Source organism: Macrobrachium rosenbergii, chromosome 46, assembly GCF_040412425.1.
Source record: "Macrobrachium rosenbergii isolate ZJJX-2024 chromosome 46, ASM4041242v1, whole genome shotgun sequence".
Classification (NCBI taxonomy): Eukaryota; Metazoa; Arthropoda; class Malacostraca; order Decapoda; family Palaemonidae; genus Macrobrachium; species Macrobrachium rosenbergii.
This window is the reverse complement of record NC_089786.1, coordinates 21,462,755-21,482,864: the sequence shown is the minus strand read 5'-3', so window position 1 is coordinate 21,482,864 and position 20,110 is coordinate 21,462,755. Positions and strand designations below refer to the sequence as shown.

At 36.4% G+C, this 20,110-nt stretch overlaps 2 protein-coding genes across 2 annotated transcripts; one reads left to right on the top strand and one right to left on the bottom strand.

The window, feature by feature from the left end:
- Positions 1-6,156: 6,156 nt before the first annotated feature.
- Positions 6,157-7,606, bottom strand: LOC136830396 (mucin-5AC-like). Its single transcript, XM_067089931.1, has 3 exons — positions 7,538-7,606; positions 6,613-6,747; positions 6,157-6,465 (listed from the first exon to the last, which is right to left on the bottom strand). The coding sequence occupies exons 1-3, from the start codon at positions 7,604-7,606 to the stop codon at positions 6,157-6,159; spliced, it is 513 nt and encodes a 170-aa protein (XP_066946032.1).
- On the top strand, positions 7,605-13,157 carry LOC136830395 (uncharacterized). The gene is made up of 4 exons (XM_067089930.1): positions 7,605-7,660; positions 7,953-8,084; positions 12,376-12,479; positions 12,748-13,157. Exons 1-4 carry the CDS (start codon positions 7,605-7,607, stop codon positions 13,155-13,157), a joined length of 702 nt encoding a protein of 233 aa, XP_066946031.1.
- The last annotated feature ends 6,953 nt before the right edge of the window (positions 13,158-20,110 follow it).

Below are 20,110 nucleotides of genomic sequence, written 5' to 3'. Positions count from 1 at the left end.
AGTCACACAACTTTACAAAGCACCTGTGAGATTCCGAGGTCCATAGATAATAAAATTATCCCTAAAAATTATCCTTTTTCGGCATATTGTTTGTTGCCATGAGAATTTGTCAAGTTCTCGGCCTTTCCTTTTCGTTAAACATTTGTCTGCTTTTACCAAACAAACCCTAACTTCAAAAGTTGAATTCACTCTCATGGATGCATAATAGAAATATTCGCTTTTCGTAGAAAACTGTAACATAATTCGCCCTTAAAAGTTTGGGCGAAGAACAAAAAAAAATGGGTTTGTATGTAAATCATTTTTACGTACTTGGATTTTGCAATGACTTGTGTATCTTTGGTTTAACTCTGCCCTTTAGGATGCTTCATTAGTATCATTTCTTAATGATTACCAATTAAAATATAATGATTTCCCTTTGTATCTTTATTATGGTATGACCAGACTCTTGTCCCTGCAACTAATAATTGTTTTAAGAAGAGGGATACTTCCGAAAGTTGTCTTTGCAGGTGAAAAGAGAAAACTGAAGTTTCCTTTCTTCGGCATAGACACGGCGGTTGATTGATTGATCGATTTATTGAGATTAATACTGGCATCACCATCTTGGTTATTGACGCCGTAATGATATTAAATAAAAAAATAAAAAAAACTTAAAAAATTTTATTCTTTTAGAATAGTTTCATACAAGAAATTTTATATATATATATATAATATATATATATATATATATATATATATATATATATATATATATATATATATATATATATATATATAAATAATTATACATGTATATATGTATGGTTAATCACATCTCTAGATAAATATGTCCACCTGCGTAAGTAGGAATTTGTGAACATGCTCACGACACACAATCCCTTGCAATGTTCAACAAATCTCGCAAATGGGGATATATGTTTGTTAATTCAGCGCTCAGCATACAGTCACTTTTGGGAGTCAGCAATTGATCATCGGCAACTTGAACATTGATCGGAGAGCGCCCAGAGACAGTAACACGTGTCCAAAGATGGAAGTTTCCATGGAACTTTTTGGTCCAGTTCTAATTTTTTTTTTTTTTTTGGGGGTTGTATGTTAACGGAAACGTAAATCTGTTTGTGCGTTACGAAAACCCTCGGTGCAAAGAGCCTTGTGATAAATTGCAGACTTGATTATTCTTTGTCATGATTTAACAATTATCTCATGTGGTGCTGTGTTGATGATCTGGCTGATATTTTATGTTTTTTTTCAGAATGTTTCAATGGAACCATGGTTAATTGGGGTGGACACGCATCTGCACAGATATAGCCATATTGAGAAATGGTCATCTTAATGGAACAAAGACTTAAGCTTAAACTTACTTTTATGTGAAGACTTATTGGGGAAATAATGAAGTGGGGAATAATCCTATTCATGATTTCGGTGTTAGCTAAGGTGTATTTTGTTGGTGGAAAAATTCATTTATCATTTACATTCATTTTGTGGCTTTTAGCATTTTCTTTCTTAATTACCATGTTTTTAACCTGTTGTTTGTTAGCTTCACAGAATAAACTATTTTTGTACGTGGGGTTTAATTTTCACACAATAGTTTAGGATGTTTTAGAGAGAGAGAGAGAGAGAGAGAGAGAGAGAGAGAGAGAGAGAGAGAGAGAGAGAAGGATTCTTTTCAGTTGCCGCGGGAGAAGTTTCTTTTGTCAAGGCCAGCTCAGTGAAAGACACCCTTGCCAATCGGATCTCGTGGGTAAGTATAAATAAAAGTTGGAGTTTTTTTTATACACTAAATATATATTGTACATGTATACACACATATACTGCCCATGTGCATGACAAAATTTTGTTGAGGAGGTCCAACTCCCTAACAAAGATACACAACTGCGTTATATTACTATTCTCCTCGAGAATCAAAGCAAGGTTAAAATATTTTAGTCCGTCTCTGTTACATCCCCAGGAGAGGAACCTATGTCTCAGATCCCCATGACTGGGACGTTTGACCAGCAAATGTCTCAGGTCACGGGGACAATATAATCACAGCACAATGGATGTTTTTCACCTGAAATCAAGAATCCATGAGTGAGTCTTGTATGTCAGTCCTTAACCCTTACAACATCGTTTCTAATCTCCTTGGCAAATATGGATATGACCAAGGAGATACTGACAACGTAATACTGCACATCTTTTGGTTTGTTTCAATATTTTTCCCAGAGGGACTGCCAAAGTAAGCATCTTCTGGCCTCTGGAGAACTGACTGCTGACTTAGCAAGTTGATCAACTTGCTCATTCCCAAGAACCCCAACACAGAAGGCACCAGGCAAAAATTTACTTCTTTACCTCCTCTTTTCAATAACAACTGCCATTCCGTTATCTCTAAAATCACTGAGTGTAAAGAGTTAAAAGATTCTAAATACTAAAGAACAGTTCTTGAGTCACAATGAGGCAACAGTTAAAATTTCCTTTAAGGCTTTTAAAATTGCATGCAGTTCTGCTGTAAAAATAGATGCGACAGGTGATAGTCTCCCACTTCTTTCTACACCAGGAAAGGCCACTCCAAAGCAGATGCCAGCATCTGACTTTGATCCATCTGTGAGAACCTCAATGGGTTTATCTTGTTGGGAAAAATGATTTAAAAATATTGATCTCATTGTATCATGGAACATTGCTGCCTTAGTTGAATTAAGTATCTACAGAACTTTACCTCTGGAAGGTTCTGGGTGCAGGGGTTGGGGGTGAGCTCACCGAATGTTTATCTGGTAAAGTCTCTGTCGTTGGCTTGTTTAATTGAAGGGTTATACATTTTACTCTAAAAGCAAATGGTTGGAGTTGCTTGTGGCGATTTTCATAAAACTGCCAACGCCTTTCATTTCTGATACAAATGCTGGTTAAAGACTTAGGGAGCCTCTGAAATCTGTGCCAGCTCTGAACCAACAGATGTTGGTAATGTAGATCCAGAGGCATCCCACCAGTGTTTACAAGCATGCTCTCAGTGAGAAATGACTTAAATCCCCCTGTAACCAATCTTATTCCTACATGATGAATTGTATAGTCTCAACATCTGAGTTCAGTCAGCACCCCTGCAAGTGTAGAACAAAACTTTCAGGACACTCATTGCTTTCAAGCATTTTGTTTTGATGTATTTCAGATGTGGAATACAAGTCAGCTTCCTGTCAAAAATCAACCCAAGCAACCTTGTTTCAGCAACACATGGAATTTTCTGCCCATGAATGGATGATCTGGACCAGGATAAACTCCTCTTACATAGTTACCGTTTTACTAACTAAAAACCTAAAACCATTCATCTCAGCCTCTTTACTATGTTATCAATGCAGCGCTGAAGGTGGAATTCAGATACTGCCATCCTTGTTGCTGCAAAAGATATCGAAAGATCATCAACAAATAGAGTATTAAATTACATCTGGGAGAATTATCCTGGATACCCGATTGATTGCTAAGGCAAACAAGGTAAAATACTACCTTGCAGCACTCCTTGGTTGAATACATCTGACACTGTAGCACCTACTTGAATCTGAAATAGCCTATTTTTTAAAAATGCCTTGACAAAATGAGCCAAATTGCCTCTCAGGTTATGTTCATGTAGAACTCTCAGCATGCCATATCTCCATGTTGTGTCATAGGCCGCTCATGATCAAAGACAACAGTGATGTGATGCTGTTTGTTAGTAAAAGCATCACATATTGAAGAGTCGATTCAAACCAACACTTCAGTTGTGGAAAGCACTTTGAAAATCACATTTACCATGTTCCAAGGACCACATCAAACGTGTATACACTATTTTTTTCATGATCTTACACAGGCATGATGTCAGTGCAATGGAACAACAATTCTCTGTCTTGAAAGGTTTCACAAACATCTCCCATAGCTTAACAAAAATATGTTTTTAAAAAATTCTGTTAATAAGGCTCAGTATTAAAAATCTGGTATTTTTGGGGGTATGCTTTATCACTGAATATGTTAAATCATCCAGTCCAGGAGCTGATTCACTACACTCTCTTAAGGCTGATGTAAATTCCCTCATGGTAAAAGGTACATTGTATTGTTAATTCCCTGATGGATTAAAATCAATTTCTACCTGTTCCATTACCCTTCTTTGAGCTGAATAGGGTCTGTCATCATTTTCCTGAACAACATTAGCATGATGATTAGCAAACTCAATTCCCACTAACTGGGAATCTGCTACTTCACAACAATTGATCTCAATAACTGGAAGATAACAAGGAGTAAATTTGCCTGATATTTTTCTAACTCTTCCAAATTAAAGTTAGGGTTTTTTTTTTAGTAAAGATATGAAAATTGTCCAAGGTTCCTTTTGAGCCTTTATAATTTCCATGTGGAAATGAGCTCTTGCTTTTCAAAATTCAACTCAACAATACCCGCATTTTTGTTTGCGATATCTGGTAAAACCTGACCTCATAGTCCTATAAGTTTCTTGGCATTTGTGAGCTCACCATGAAACTGGTCAGTGGACGGGCATGATCGTATGAGCAACTACAGAAGGTTTTGAGTGAACCCCGGGCTAACTCTTATGAGGATTAATATTGCATGTTATACGGTTTGGATGAAATTAGTGGGAAAAATTTTCATAGCACTTCAATGGGCCATAAATGACTTATGGCAACTGTATTAGCTCAGTACGGGAGAGAGGTAGATCAATCAGCCTTGAGATTTTATGGGGGCATGTACTGCCTGTCCATAACTCCAGGACATTTTTTTATTTGTTCATAAATTTGCAGGTATTGCTGTTGGTTTTTTAGTTCTTATCTTTTATGATAGTAGTTCAGATATAATCGTAATTTTTAAAGTAAAGTGCAAAGAAATATTAGAAAAAGCATGTATACCTCACAAGAAAGTTACTGATCTTGTAAATATTTTACAATAAATATACTCAGAATTTGTTAATGATTTTAGTTCTTATCTCTTATAATGATGTAAGAGCTGTAATTATAATTTTACAAAATAAAATAAAACAAATCATTAGGAAAAACATGTATAACTTTGTAAAATCAGCATATTTTTACAAGTGACTTGTAAAAGAAGCCCCACACAGGGTTATAAATAGTCACTTTCAGCTTCCCGTGGACGGTTCAGGAAAATCTTTATAATTTTTTTTTCTTATACCATGTGCATTTGCATATCTTCCTCTTTCCATTGATGTGTTTTTTCTTGAATTAGCCAACCTTAAAGTCTGCCCGGTCTGGAGGTGTGCTTAATATATATTTAGCCCATCCTTTAAGGGTTAATATGTCTGAAGTCCTGGGCACGGATTGAAGACCAACCAAGAATACAACTATATTCAAAAAGTCAAGAGCATCAGCTGAGTCATCTACTGAGCTGTGTTCCTGGAATGTTGCCCAATCAGCTTTACCAATGTTTCATTTAGGTGACCTTGATGATCGAGGATTTGAAGATACATTCATTGCTATTGGAAAATGATCGCTGTTAAATCTACCATTTATCACTCTTCAACTGAAGTCAATAAGGCAGTCATCACTGCATATAGATATGTCAATTTCTAATAATGTGCTTGTTTGAGCACGAAATTGTGAAGGCTCCCCCATGTTTAGGATTCTCTTATTTTCACTTTCTATGATGGAACAGAGGCAATTTCCTCTTTGATTGGAAAGAATATCACCACAAAGAGGGTTTCTACCATTCATATCTCCCAGAATAACAAAGGACATGGTAGTTGTTGAATAAAGGATTTAAATTCATCAGTGGGGAAGACTTCACTAGGTGGTAGAAAGGGCATACTGAATATTTTCTTTGTAAATGGATCTGCACAGCTATCACTTCCAGAGAAGACTTGATATTAGTAAGATTTTGTGGGGTGCCCTGATGAATACATAAAAGTACACCCCCATGGCTTCCTACATTTATGTTATAAAGGGAATGACAGGCTGTGTACTCTATTGGTTTTGGACACGTATTGTTACCAGCAAAATCATATATACAGGAGACACTTCTGATTCGAGCAACCTTAGTTCTTCCCATTTAGCTCTTAATCCCTAACAGTTCCACTGGAGAAAATGAATGAATTTCACTTTGATTCTGAGGCCATTAAACTGGAGCCCATTTTAAGTGATTTCACCTTACTGCCCCATTCCTGCTTTTTTTTTTCCTGGGAGGAGACTGATCATTTATGACTGTTTTCTATTCCATAGTTGATGATGGTGCTATTTCCATGGAAGAGGAACTTGTTGCAGATAGCACAACCTCCCCAGTATTATGGATGTTGGGCACCTTTGATGGCATCTTTGTTAGAGGAATATCAAGCTCAGGAGCACCAGATGAAGCTGGTGCTGCCTGACGAGAGGTGGAAGTTCCAGACACAATTGGTACATCCTCTGAATCTCCAGGAGCACTAGTCACAGCTGGTGTAGGCTCCAGGGAGACACAAGCACCAGGTACACATGATGCAGCCTCCAGAGTGGCAGGAGCGCCAGTTGCAGCTGGCGCAGCCTTCAAAAAGGCCTACACACCAAATATAACTGGTGCAGCCTCCAGAGAGCCGGGCTTGCCATGTATATCTAGCACTGCCTTAGAAGAGGGAAGAGTGCCAGAGACAGCTGGTGCAGCCTCCGGAGAGGCAGGAATGTCAGAAATTACTGACACAGCCTCAAAAGAGGCAGAAGTGCCAGTTGTTACAGGCACAGCCTCCAAAGAGGTGGAAGTACAGGTCCCCACTGATCTTCCCTTTACATTACCAAAGGAAGTACCTCCAGTAACATTTACATTTCTTCTCTGGATAGCAGAAATACTAGAAAATGGTATTCCTGGCCTAACTTACCAGTTTAGAAGTTTCTGTTGTCCCACTGTAAATGTGATGCATTCAATTACCCATATAACTGGATTTTTTTATCCATGATGTACACATCACAATTCTGTGAAGAAGATGGATGATTGTCTTCAGAATGCATACATTTTGCTTCTTTATAACATACACCATGCTCTGGTTCACTACATTTAGCACATGTGGCAGGCTTTCCTTGTAGATTCTGCCTACAAGACCCTATCATATGACCATATTCTTGACAATAAAACATTTCCTCGGTCTTGGGATATATTGCTTAACCTTGAAACGTAAAAATGCTGCTTTCATTACGTTAGGTAAGTGGGTAGAATTGAATGTGAAACTTAAATTTGGAAGTGGAACCAAGGCTCCATTGATCTTCATTCTTTCAATTCTAATCATACCTTGATCTTTTATTTCTTCTACAAGTTTCTTTTCTGTGTACATCATCAGTTGGGGTGCAAATGTCATTCCCTTGAAGTAATTCCCAAAAGCATGTACTGGGCAGTCTACTTTTACTCCTCCAAAACTCAATAATGCTCTTAATTTTTTACTTTCATTTGCTGAGGCCGATTCTACTGTAAGTTTTCCTCGACCTTCAGATGATATCTGAGGCTCTCAGCCACAACACTTCACAATGTCTCCATACACATTAAAAATGTCACAATAAGAATCTTCTAGATTAAAGGTCAAATACTTATCACAAGATGTTTCAAATATCCTTAGTGCTATTTCACATACATTTCTGGTCAATTTCCCTTTGCTACTTGCTGGAGCATGGGGTTCCAGTGTAATTACAGTAGAAGCCATGTCCAGACACGGGTTGTCAGAGGAGGGTGAAGAGGTCACCATCTGTACCAAAAGGTATCATCAAAGGGCCCAGGGTACTCGATACTTTATTGCTATTCACAAAGATCAAATTGAAAGAAAAAAATAAGTAAATCTGAAAATCTTAAAAAGATATCATCAGCCTTTCATGGGGTTTATTCTTCTACCAATGGTACCAGTAAGAGTCAACTCACAATGTCCACTCCCTACTCTACCCCATAGAGGATGGCACAACACCATTTATGTGGCCCAAGTGTAAGCCAAAGCTGCTTGTTGGAACTGAGAGTATTACAAGAATGCAATCATCCTCACCCTAATTATATTACAGGAGAGCTGGAAAGAATGCTGAGAGCCCTATCCCCAGAATCAGACTACCCCTGGAATCCAATGGCCCAGCTCTGCAGAACAGTTCCACCATTGAGCTATCAATGTGGTATCTCTCAGGTCCAAACATTATTGGGTAATTGATGATCCTACAGCAGTTCCTGCTATTAGCTTCAGGTATAGACCTCAGTCCCAGCTATGATACCTTTTCCTATTTATCAAATCAGATAAATTTTTCCAAAAGTTGAAAATTCCACAGGACTTAAGTCAAAGTAATATCTAATAATACACCAGACTCTTGGACTTGAACCAGGCAACAATTCCAAGGGTTCAAGGGCCCCCTCACCACGTCAAAGTGGTCCTAAATCGAGGAGGAGACAAGGTAGTTCTGTCAGTACTGCAGTACTGACTGAACCACAGTTCAAACAAGTACCTCTATTCGATACTTACCCAACCTCAACTCAGATATTTTAATGGATTATCACTGAGTGCACTACATCATGGAATAATTTAATTCATGACTAACCCCTGATTTGGTGCACCTGAACTCATGGATGGATAACTGGTATTCGCTACACTGGATGTCACTGACGCTTTTACCTTCTGTCGTCAACTGTGGTCTGAGTCCACCTTTCTGAGGAATTTCAGTAAACCCTTTCGAAATTAATTAATTTGCTGAAATTAATTATTTGCAGAGATGTAATAATTTAAAATTTCAGGGATTATCCTTCTAAGCAACCTAAATGTCCCTTTCTTGAAATTGCCTGACTACTAGTTTAAGGGAATTTGGTGATTGCAGTATTATTGGTGATCGCTGTATTGTTGATGATTGCTGTGTTTTTTTTTTTTTGTCATAAGGAAATTAGTGCTTGCAGCTTATGATTACATTTTTCCTATGGAAATTTTATTGTATCCTTAGCTCTATTTTTTCAAGAGTAAGGAATTTGTAAAGTTCGTCTTGTTACAATCTCTGCCTTCTTGAGAAATGGTGGGAGGGTTGTCAGGGCTGCACTACTCTAGTTTTCCCCACTACGAAATTATCTGTAAACAAAAAGACTGTGACCGCCTTAACAAACTATTTAATAGTTTTCGCCACGAAGTTCTTGAATCGTTCTCTTTTATTGATAGGATTATTTTTACTCAGCAGCTTACTTTTAGTAACAGTATTAGAAATTTTATTAACACTACACAACGGAGATACCATAAAAACTAGGAAATTACAAGATTATTTACCAAAAAATTTCATAGCTATTATAAAACTGTTTTAATTTTCAAAATATGTATTGTCTAAGCGAGGAAGAATTCCTTTTTGTCTTTTGGGTTAGATTTTTGCTTACCAAATTTTAAACCTAATTTCTGCCAATTTTTCTGCCCCTTGAGTGTTATTTCATCGTTTAAGAAAATCTCAACTTGTAATGACCTCAGCCTTTACAGAGTGAGTTAATATATATAGTGGGTGTTTGAAATTAGTTTTCTGCTATAGCCTATCTCCAAGTACATTATTTTAAGTTTTTATTAAGCTTTTTTTTCATTTTACATTTCTTGTATTTTCAGACTGAGTGATGGAGTTAGATACAGCCATGGCTAACGACTCGGAGGAAATCAGATGGATTGACGAATCCGGGCTATAACTCCTCCAGAGAGGCCAGGGATGCTGGCACATCCTTCATTTCACGTTCCTGGATAACTAAATACATTCAAAGAGATGAATCCTTTGTTAAAAGAAACTGGAACGAAAATCCTTTCTCAGGAGTCAAAAGACATCATAGCTGAGGTAGTGGGTAGACCAACAAAGTCTTTACATAAACTGGCACTTGAACTAGAAACAAAAAGTGGAAAGAAGAGAAGTTATAGTGCTGTATATAGTGAGTTGAAAAACTGGGTAACAAGCCATTTCATGTTATCAGCAAGCCCAACATCACTCAGCAACAGAGAGAAGACCGTGCATGGTTTTGTGGTTCATTTCTTAAAGATTGGGCTGAAGCTGACTTTCTCCATGTTGCCGCATCAGATGAATTCTTCATATACACAGTCAGGAAGCCAAATCATAAAAATGACATTATTTGGAATGCAAAGTTGGATGATATCAGCGATGACGTGTGCTATTGCCAAGTTGTGAAGTTTCCTGAATGTTTTGGAATTTTTCTCTGTTTCACAGCCAAACAATTAATGTGGATCATCAAAGAAAAAGGAGTCATGGCATGGCAAATACTTCAGAGAAACTGTGCTTACTGGTGGAGTATTTCTTTCTCAAAGAGCCTGAAAATGTGTCATCTGTTGAAGAAGTCACATCTTTGCATGATAAGGCACCATGTTTCAAGGCTTTGCAGACGCAGGAGCTGCTTCCGAAACAGTGGTATCAATTTCTCCTCGTCAAGTGAATTTCCAGGTAGCTCCTGACCTTAATATGTGTGAAAACATTGGTAGTATCTTAGTGAACTATATATATATATATATATATATATATATATATATATATATATATATATATATATATATATATATAGTCATGAAAGGGCAGAGCCGATTCTTAAACTTGAAGAGCGAGCCAATGGTCTTAGGATTCTTAGGTATAACTTTTAGATTTATGGCTCTAAAATGTATATGTACGATCTTTGTAAAATCTCTCCGAAAATTGTCATTTAGTAGATGCGGGAAACTGGCATAAAGAGGTAGCTTAGGGACCTTAAAACGTAAAGGATGTTCTGGAAACTTTTGTTAAGTTTATTTAAAATTTTATAGAAGATCATAAAGGAAAGCAGTTAGTAGAGAAGTACTGAGGAGAAAAGTAATTTCGTTGTGGAAGAGAGTCCAGCTACAGGTAAGAGACAAAGCACGATAGAGCAAGGTATATATAGAGTTAAGTTTGAAATTGAGGAAACAGAAACCATAGAAGTTGGAACCGACACCAATAAATGTTTTCTTTCTAAAAATTGAGGTACAGAAAAAGTCATTTTCCTTAGAGACCAAAATATTTAAGAAGGTTAGTTATAGAACTGGTTGTAAGCTATCTAACTCGGAAACTTCTTATATAAGGAGTCACATTATCAAATGTAAAAGTACCATCAAATATGAAGATTTTAAAATTATTGGCCAAACAAAGGAACTCAAAGAACTGTCCCGTTGTTTTTAGTCTAAATTTCCTGTCAGTCTTTGTACCGCTTGACGTTTACTTTTAGTGTGTTTTTATATTTGATGCTGAAAGGTTGGTTGTGTGGAGCTGTCTTCAGCTGTAGTTTTATGAGTGTATGATTTTTGCTTTATTGTATGTGTTGGCATTCTTTTTATTTATATATAATTTTGCCAAGATATTTAAATGTTCGTTCTGTTTTTATATAATTTTTGTACCTCTAGTCGCAGTTTTAATCAAGTGTGCATGTAATTTAAGACTGTGAGTTGTAATTTTACCACTAAAATTGTTTTTAGCTTTTTCAACTATTGATCTTATAATCAGCTCTTATTTTATGTAAACGTATTATATTTTATTTTGTAGAAAATCCTGAAGATGTGGCGATGTTGTAACGAAACGTAGGATTAAAACATAATGCATATCCTATTGTATTCCTGCCCTTTATCTGTTTCATTATCGTATATAATATATACATATATATATAGGTTATATATAGTTATATATATATATATATATATATATATATATATATATATATATATATATGTAAATATATACATACATATATATATATATATATATATATATATATATATATATATATATATATATATATATATATATATATATATCATCATATGCGAGAACAACGTCATAACTCAAAAATGGGAAATTTGAGTTATGACAACCATAAGATTGCCCATTTTTTGCTCTATAATGGGTAAAAACGACATATCTCTATCTGCAAAACTCACCACTAGAGGGCAGTAAGTGTCACTATTGCCCTGGCCTAGGTGTTGAATCCTGGTGTCAACAATGTCATAATCTCAGTTCCTGTTTAACCGTTATAAGGGAAAGTGCTTTTGTGTTGTCAAGAAAAACGTCATATTTTGGTATGGGTCAGTATTGGTGATATTTTGTTGTTTAATAGTCTTAAAATGTTCATTGCAATAACGTTTTAATTCTAAATAGTACGTTGTTCATGCAAATATCAGATACTTACCTGTTTATTTTATTCAAAATGTGACGTTCTTGTAGCAAAGTAATGAGCTTTTCAATGTGTTATCTCAAATTATGTCAATATTTCTACAAACATTTTGCACAATGTAGATAAGCTCTGTCTTTGTATTCCATAATGTGTCGTTATTGCAGAAAAGTATGTGTGAGATAAATATATTCATTGTTCATATTTTAACTTATGTCGCTATTTATACAAATGTAGATTATGACCACTGCACTTTATTATGGCATTTCATGTTTATGAACTCTTTAGCATGTTTTGTTTAATTTTTTTCAGTAAAATGCATAGCAGAGGTAAGGCATTGTTATCAATGGCATTAAACAAACTGCAAGATGAAAAGAAAGAAGCTCTTCCATCTAACGAAAGTACCTCAGCAGTAGGTTAGTTGTTTTCAGATTCAACCTCGTCCACTCTTCCATGTGGGCTGGTTTGTACGCATTTACTTAGAGGTTAGGTTAGGTTAGGTTAGGTTAGTTATGGATTTACATATCCCTCCTCTTATGAGAGTTTTCTTTATTTCAATTTAATGTATCCTGTATGTGTCTCATAGATGTTTCACATTCAACTGGAACGTTGAAGATATAGGGAAAACTTGTTTTCATATTTCACAGCAATTTTTTCTTATTCGCACATTTTACAATTTTCTAGGCCACATCCGTGAACCTTTGAAGAACAAGGAAATTGATTGTGGCGTTCGAGAGTGTGAAGGTAACGATTACATACAATCTTCATCCTCTACATCATCCTCGTCAAGTTCTTCATCTTCATCATCAAGTAGCTCTTCTATGTCTTCTGACAACGAACTAGATTCGGATGATTCTGTAGCAGATAAGCATTATATTCCAGACTATGAAGAAGATACAGACAGTGCTGATGATGACCAGCCCTCTGAAAATATTACCGTTGGTGCAGAAGTTGAAGTAGCAACAGTCATGAATGAGTCTCCAAACGTTGGTGCAGAAGTTGCTGCAGTCCTGGACGAGAATCCAAACGCAATTGGAGAGATCGGTATTCACGAAAATGTGCCGATATTGGTTAGTCCATCCAAAAAGGATTAAAGAGAAAGGCGTGTCCTGAGAATTGGAGAAGGAATGTGCAAAAGCGACTACGCAATCAAGGGAAAGCTTATGAAATGAAGTCAAAGTTTAATCAAGGAGCGAGAAGAACGGAAAATGAAACCGGCGTGTGATGAAAAGTGCCGACTGAAATGTTCCAATAAATTTACGGAAGAAGAGAGAAATTGGATTTTCACTTCATACTGGAATCTAAGTGATATAACAAAGCAGCGTGAATTTATTCGGAAATTCTATTCAGGAAGTTCAAACAAGGTACAGATACATCAGAGTGGGTGGTACCAGACAACAAAGAAGACTCAATAATGCATTCTATCTACTTAGAAATTGTAATAGAATTAGGGTGCAAGGTTTTTTTAAGAACACTCTTGACATAAAAACGATCGACCCATACGTACAGTTTTGGAAAAAAGGACAAGGTAGCTGATGTAGTCATGGAAGAAGATCGAAGAGGAAAGCATGGCAATCATTGTACTGTCGATGAGCGGATCAGAGAAGATAACCAGCCATATTCAATCAATTCCTAAGGTAGAAAGTCATTATACCCAAGCAAATACAACAAGGACCTTCATTGATGGAAGCAAATCGATTGCTGAAATTACAGAGACTATGTTGCCAATTGCAAAGAAGAAGGTCTACCTTTTGAAATTACACTCTCTTTCATCGCATTTTCTAAAAAGAGCATAACATATCGTTCTTTACACCAAAAAAGGATCAGTGTGATACCTGCACATCCTATCATAATGCTGAAGAGATGGAGAAAGAACTGCTAAAGGAAAGCTATGAGAGTCATCAAAATGAGAAGGAACTATCAAGGAAGGAAAAGGCTATCGATAAAGCATCAGATTCTGTAGTGGCAGTGTACGACTTGCAGGCGGTCATGCAGCTCCGAAAAGGTGATGTAAGTGTGTTTTATTACAAATCAAAGTTGAACGTACTGAATTTTACGATCTATGACATCAAAACAAATAAATGCGACTGCTTTCTATGGGATGAGTCTAACGGTCATCGCGGAGTGAATGAGCTAGGAACTTGTGTGTTACAGTACATTAAAAGTATCACTGAATCAGGAAAGAAAGACATAATATTCTATTCCGACAATTGTGCTGTAGCAAAAGAACAAATTCATGCTAGCACTTTATTTGTATGCAGTAAAGGAATTGGATGTAAATTCTATTACTCATAAGTATTTAGTTAAAGGTCACACACAGAACGAAGGGATGCAGCTCATTCCCTGATTGAAAAGCAAAACAAAAGACTCCTCAAAAGCGGGCCTATTTATGTCCCTCGAAACTTTTTTTGCTACAGCTATTCGACTGCAAAGAAACGGAGATCCTTTCAATGTCTTCCATTTAGGATTTGACGACTTCTATAACATAAAATCAATTGCTAATGACATTGGTCCCATGAACGTCAAGGATCTTAAGATAAGTGACATCAAAGTGCTGAAAGTCATCAAGGAATCACCGTCTACCGTTTTGTACAAGCATTCGTATGCAGATGAATTTAAGGGAATGCACAGTACTCAAGCAGAGCAATAAGTCAAAGGATTTCAGACTGCTCCCGTGCTTCAAAGAAAAACCAGGATACCACACAAGAAGAAAGTTGACCTAATGGAATTATGCGAGAAAAAATCTAATTCCGAAGCATCACCATCAATTCTATGAAGGTCTTAATCTGTTGGTGAAGTGTCACACACTTTATAATGTGCTTTATGTTATTCAGGAAATAAGACGGAAAGCTTATTTCTATTACTACAAGATTTGCTTTATTTTGATATGCAGTACTGATTCTATAATAAGAAAAAAAAAGTTTCACTCGACATTAAAAGTTAGGTTTCAATAAAATTTGCATAGACATAGTACATTTTTATTTACGTATTTGTTTAGGAATATTTTGCCTTTTAGTGAAAAGGCTTTTATTATAGTGAATGTACTTATGATTTAATTCATAACTGTTTATTTTATTTCAGAGTATGGATGCCTGATAATAACAAAATTGGAATTTAATTTTGAGGTATCAAATGATTGCAATTACTTATATTACTTCTGTCTAATGATGTTTAGCGACATGATTCGCTAACTGTGATGCCATATTCATCTGTTCTATTCTGATAACCATAAATGATTGAAATAATATCTCTGTCAATTACTCCTATTTTTGTAGAAATATCGTCATAATTCTTCCTAGTACACGCTAAGGAGATCACATTTTTGTGCAACAATGACATAAAACTGAATACTTTCGCAAAATTAACTATTGCATTGATACTATGAGCTCAATTTTCGTAACCTTCAGAAATATTATGAAGATGTGTTTTCTACGTTATATGAATTAAGCCAAAAAATGGCAGAAAGTCATTAGATATTTTTATAAATTTTTAAATATTAAAATCATCTCTCCTGTAAAAGTGCCTTTTTGAGTTATGACGTTGTTCTCGCATATGAGCGATATATATATATATATATATATAAAAGAGAATATTTTTTATTTTGTCGATTATAGAAATCCAAACTGCTTTACTGGTCCGGGCAAAATTTAGCACGTGGCCTCTATGTGACCCCAGGAAGCTTATGACTCAAAATCAAACCCTTACCCCCGTTACACACATCAAGCAGAGACTTATTGAGTAAAATTTTCGTTTTTACCAATTCCTTCAGGTTTTCCTTCAGGTGCTTTATGGGTTAATGGTGAATTTTCATCTGAGCACTCCAGGTTTTCTTCCAGGCGCTGTCAGACGTATGATTAACCTGTGGCAATAAACGCTCTATAATATGTAAATTTTTATCAGAATTTACGTGAATTTTGATCATAATGTATGATAATTATTAACATAATTGTTTATCACTTCGATGAAATCAGCATTGAAAACTTCATCGACAATTTCTATAATAGACCATTCAGACTTCGGCCTGCACTTTCAGAGGAAACTGAAATGCGTTCGTTAACACGCGCAGGAAACCGGAAACAGTTACAGCTCTCTTTACAGTGTCTAAAATTATCATCGTGATAATAATTTATTATTTAAGCAGTCAAAGGACAATGTATCTTAATAACTTATGGATATTCTGAAGCTACTTGTCTGTCAAGCTGACAGCATACCATCTTGGTTTTATGCGATAACGATCGCTTACCAGTCTTGAAAACGAGGTGATAATCAGGCGACTGAATGGTCTCTGGTTAACTGAAGTTGTGCGCATGTCCATACCACACTTCGTCTCCGCAGACCTACTGATATGTTTTTCGTTATTACTGTGAAATCATACCGTTGAATTCTGATCTGACTGAAAAATAGAGAGAGAGAGAGAGAGCACAGGCTTTCGTTGACGATGAGGCAGTTCCTGTGTGATATTCGTATTTAAATATGATGACTGCCGCGGCATTCTGTTGTTCATGGATGTATAGTCTCTACAACGATTCATCCACTATTCATTTCCATGCGTGAATCTCTTCACCTACTTACCTTTTGGTATACGTGAATTGCTGTTCGTTGCGAAGGTCTGTATGACACTGTCCGCTTTTCCTCGAGCAAAGAGTCTTCAATGTATTTAAAACAGAATTATTAATTACAGAAAAGAAAAGCATTTTTAATGATAGTACACATGCTTACATGACAAAACAATTCAAAGGAGATGTAGAAAACTTTTCTGAGTCCTTTAAAGTTTTCTCGGGCAAAGTTGGGTTGATCAGCTAGATGTATATATATATATATATATATATATATATATATATATATATATATATATATATATATATATATATATATATATATATATACCACTTTGTGTACGTAACGGCCATTTGTATCTTGATTTGCTCGTAAGTTGGTCTTCATGCCTATTTAAGTACCATATGATATAACGTGAATACACTACTGTACACTGTACATACAGTACTCTATTTAATAGAGTACAGTATTTTTATTAATACGAATGATCGAATGATACATAAAACCTAAATAAATTGTAATGATAATACAGTTGTTTTTCTTACCTTTGAAACTGGTAGTGTAGGCTTGAAGTGATGGATGAGAGGAGAGTTGGTGTGGAATTACTGGGGCTGTGTGTCGTCAATGTCAGTGTCTTCTTTGGCAAGGATTTCTTTGGCATCACTTTCCTCTTAATCTAAGGAGAGAGCAGTTAACGGAGGTAGGGAAGCTCTTGAGGTTGAAGGCACTTGTTTGAAGAATTTGGCTAAGGTAGTTAGCATTGTTTTTCTTTTCTTTTCATTGTGTATGAGATGATAACACTGGATAGTATCGTTGATGGTTGTTGCTACTATTCAGAATCTCTTAGCATCTGGGTCCTGATTCTCAAAAATAGTTAAAGCTTTCTCCATAAGAGAAACCTCTCAGCCATCAATTTCGTTTCACACTTCTTTAAAGGAAGAGGTTCTTTTTCATGTTCTTCTGTTCCTTGCATTTCTTCCAGCATCATTAAATCTTTATTCAATAACCCTCTGAATGAGACTCAAACAGCTCTTTCAAAGTCCTCTTCCCCTAAATCAAGCTGTGTATTTTCAATTATGTGAATGAAACTGTTAACGATTCCTTTTCCTCCTCTTCCCTGATTAAATCTTTTGAAGTTGTTGACAAACTGTGGGCATATGTCTGCCATCCTCCCTTCATGTTGATTCCACTTACTTCACACTATGCAGCATCAATATTCTTGATGCAAGTATAAATGTTGCATCCCTTCCAAAAGTCACATAAGGTCACACCAGTGTTATTCACTTCCTTCAGTGCTTGCCTGTAAATACGACGAGTGTAATATTTCTTTAAATTAGCTATTAGGCCTTGATCCATCATCTGAAGGGGTGAGGTGTGTTAGGGTAAATACATAATTTTCACATCCAAATGGAAATCATTTAAATGCTGTGGGTACCCAGGGCCTTTATCCAAGATTAAGAGATCTTGAAAGGAATCCCATTCTTCGGCAGTACAGCTTGACTTCGGGGAACAAAGTGATGAAAAAACCAGTCTTCGAATATACCAAGAGTCACCCAGGTTTTGTTACCGGACATCCAAATTATTGGAGAGAGCTCCTTGTGATGCTTTCGAGTGCCCATGAATTCGCAGCACGGTACACTAATAGAGGTTTTAGCTTCAAGGTTAGCCTACCCTCGCCACCTTATATCCTGGCATCATCTTCTCTTCACATTTCATGTATGTTTTTTCTGGCCTTTTTTTCCCAGAAAAAGGCCTGCCTCGTCAATATTAAACACTTGCTGAGGATTATAACTTCCCTTATCAATTATTTCCTTGAGTGTCCCTGGAAATTTTTTGGCTGCTGCAAGTTAGCATATTTTTTAAAGCGATGAAACCATCCACAACTTGCAGCAAATATTTCATCTGCAGGTCCTTCGCCAGTTTTAGCCTTAAAGTCGTTGAAAGGGCTTTTACCCTTTTCCTGAATCAGTATGAGGCTAAGCGGTACAGACCTTGGTCTCTGATGTTCTATGCAGATAACCAGAATTTTTCCATTTCTTCTACCAGCTTCCCCCTTCTCTTGCATATAATTGTTAACTGCATAGGCACAGCGCTTTTAACATGTTCCATAATTTGCTCTTTGTTCTTAAAGATTGTGCCAACAGTTGAACGATTCGTATTATACTGGCATGCTATGTCCACCATTTCTTCACTACTATCTAATTTCTTTATAATCGCCACCTTAGTTTCCATTGGAATAGCTGGCTGCTTTTTACCACTGCCACTATCTTCACTTGTCTTATGTTTATCATTAGCCATGATAGATAAAGGATGTGCTAAGTATTTCACGATGAAATCATAGGAATAGCTTGAAAAGTTAAGTATACCTTAGTTTTACCAGACCACTGAGCTGATTAACAGCTCTCCTAGGGCTGGCCCGAAGGATTAGATTTATTTTACGTGGCTAAGAACCAATTGGTTACTTAGCAACGGTACCTACAGCTTATTGTGGAATCCGAACCACATTATAGCGAGAAATGAATTTCTATCACCATAAATAAATTCCTCTAACTCTTCATCAGCCGGCCGGGGAATTGAACTCCGGCCCATCGAGTGACAGTCCGCAGCTCTACCGACTCACCCAACGAAGAGCTTATAGCACAACAGAGAACATCTTACTAATAGCGTAGATACAAGAGTATAGGGCGTTGGGTGGCATGAGCTACGGTGCTGTATCGTGTGGATAGTAGAGAAAACTGTAACTAAGCAGAACAGTTGCGCAAAACAAATTTGAACTTACGGGGGTCAAAGGGGAGTGCTCTGAACACAATTTCAATTTACGGTCATGTTTGTTCATTTCTCTGAGTGTTTGTACCTTGAATGTCCCTAAGTAGGGTAGTGTGTGTGTGTGTGTGTGTGTACACACACACACACACACACATATATATATATATATATATATATATATATATATATATATATATATATATATATATATATATATATATATATATATATATATGTGTGTGTGTGTGTGTGTGTGTGTGTGTGTGTGTGTGTGTGTGTGTGTGTGTGTGTGTGTGTGTGTTAGAGTGAGAGAGAAGGGAGAGTCATGGAGATAAAATGAAAAACAAAGCTCAACACATAAGAATGCGGTGTGATAAGTCCTTCAGTCTTCTTTGAGCAACTCGTTTCTGAAGTGTTAGTTCAAGGTTTCCTATCAAACGTAACCTCTAAGGTTTTTCCTCCACAGGCCCTCCATTTATGTTATTTACAATAACTTGTACCATCCTATTCTCTCCGTGAGGCAGGCCCTCTTTTCTTGCCTCTCATTTTGTCTTTAAATGAACACACAATTTCAGCCTGCTATTTCACAAAATGAGTCCATGATTTAGATTAAATTCACTCTTTCGGACTTATTCAATATAGTTTTCATCCTTCTTATTTGAAGAGGTTTTGCCAACAGACTGGGTCATTTCGAACCTTCCATAATTCTAAATCTATTCTTCCG

Excerpts from the sequence above, each read along its gene's own strand:
- LOC136830396 (XM_067089931.1), bottom strand. The coding sequence starts at position 7,606 with ATGGCTTCTACTGTAATTACACTGGAACCCCATGCTCCAGCAAGTAGC. Across the intron at positions 6,748-7,537 it reads AAGGGAAATTGACCAGAAAT|AGAAGAAATGTAAATGTTAC; the intron begins GTATGTGAAATA and ends TCTGCTATCCAG. Across the intron at positions 6,466-6,612 it reads CCTCTTTTGAGGCTGTGTCA|GCTGCGCCAGCTGCAACTGG; the intron begins GTAATTTCTGAC and ends GCCTTTTTGAAG.
- LOC136830395 (XM_067089930.1), top strand. The coding sequence starts at position 7,605 with ATGTCCAGACACGGGTTGTCAGAGGAGGGTGAAGAGGTCACCATCTGT. Across the intron at positions 8,085-12,375 it reads TCAGGTCCAAACATTATTGG|TAAAATGCATAGCAGAGGTA; the intron begins GTAATTGATGAT and ends AATTTTTTTCAG. Across the intron at positions 12,480-12,747 it reads CGAAAGTACCTCAGCAGTAG|GCCACATCCGTGAACCTTTG; the intron begins GTTAGTTGTTTT and ends ACAATTTTCTAG.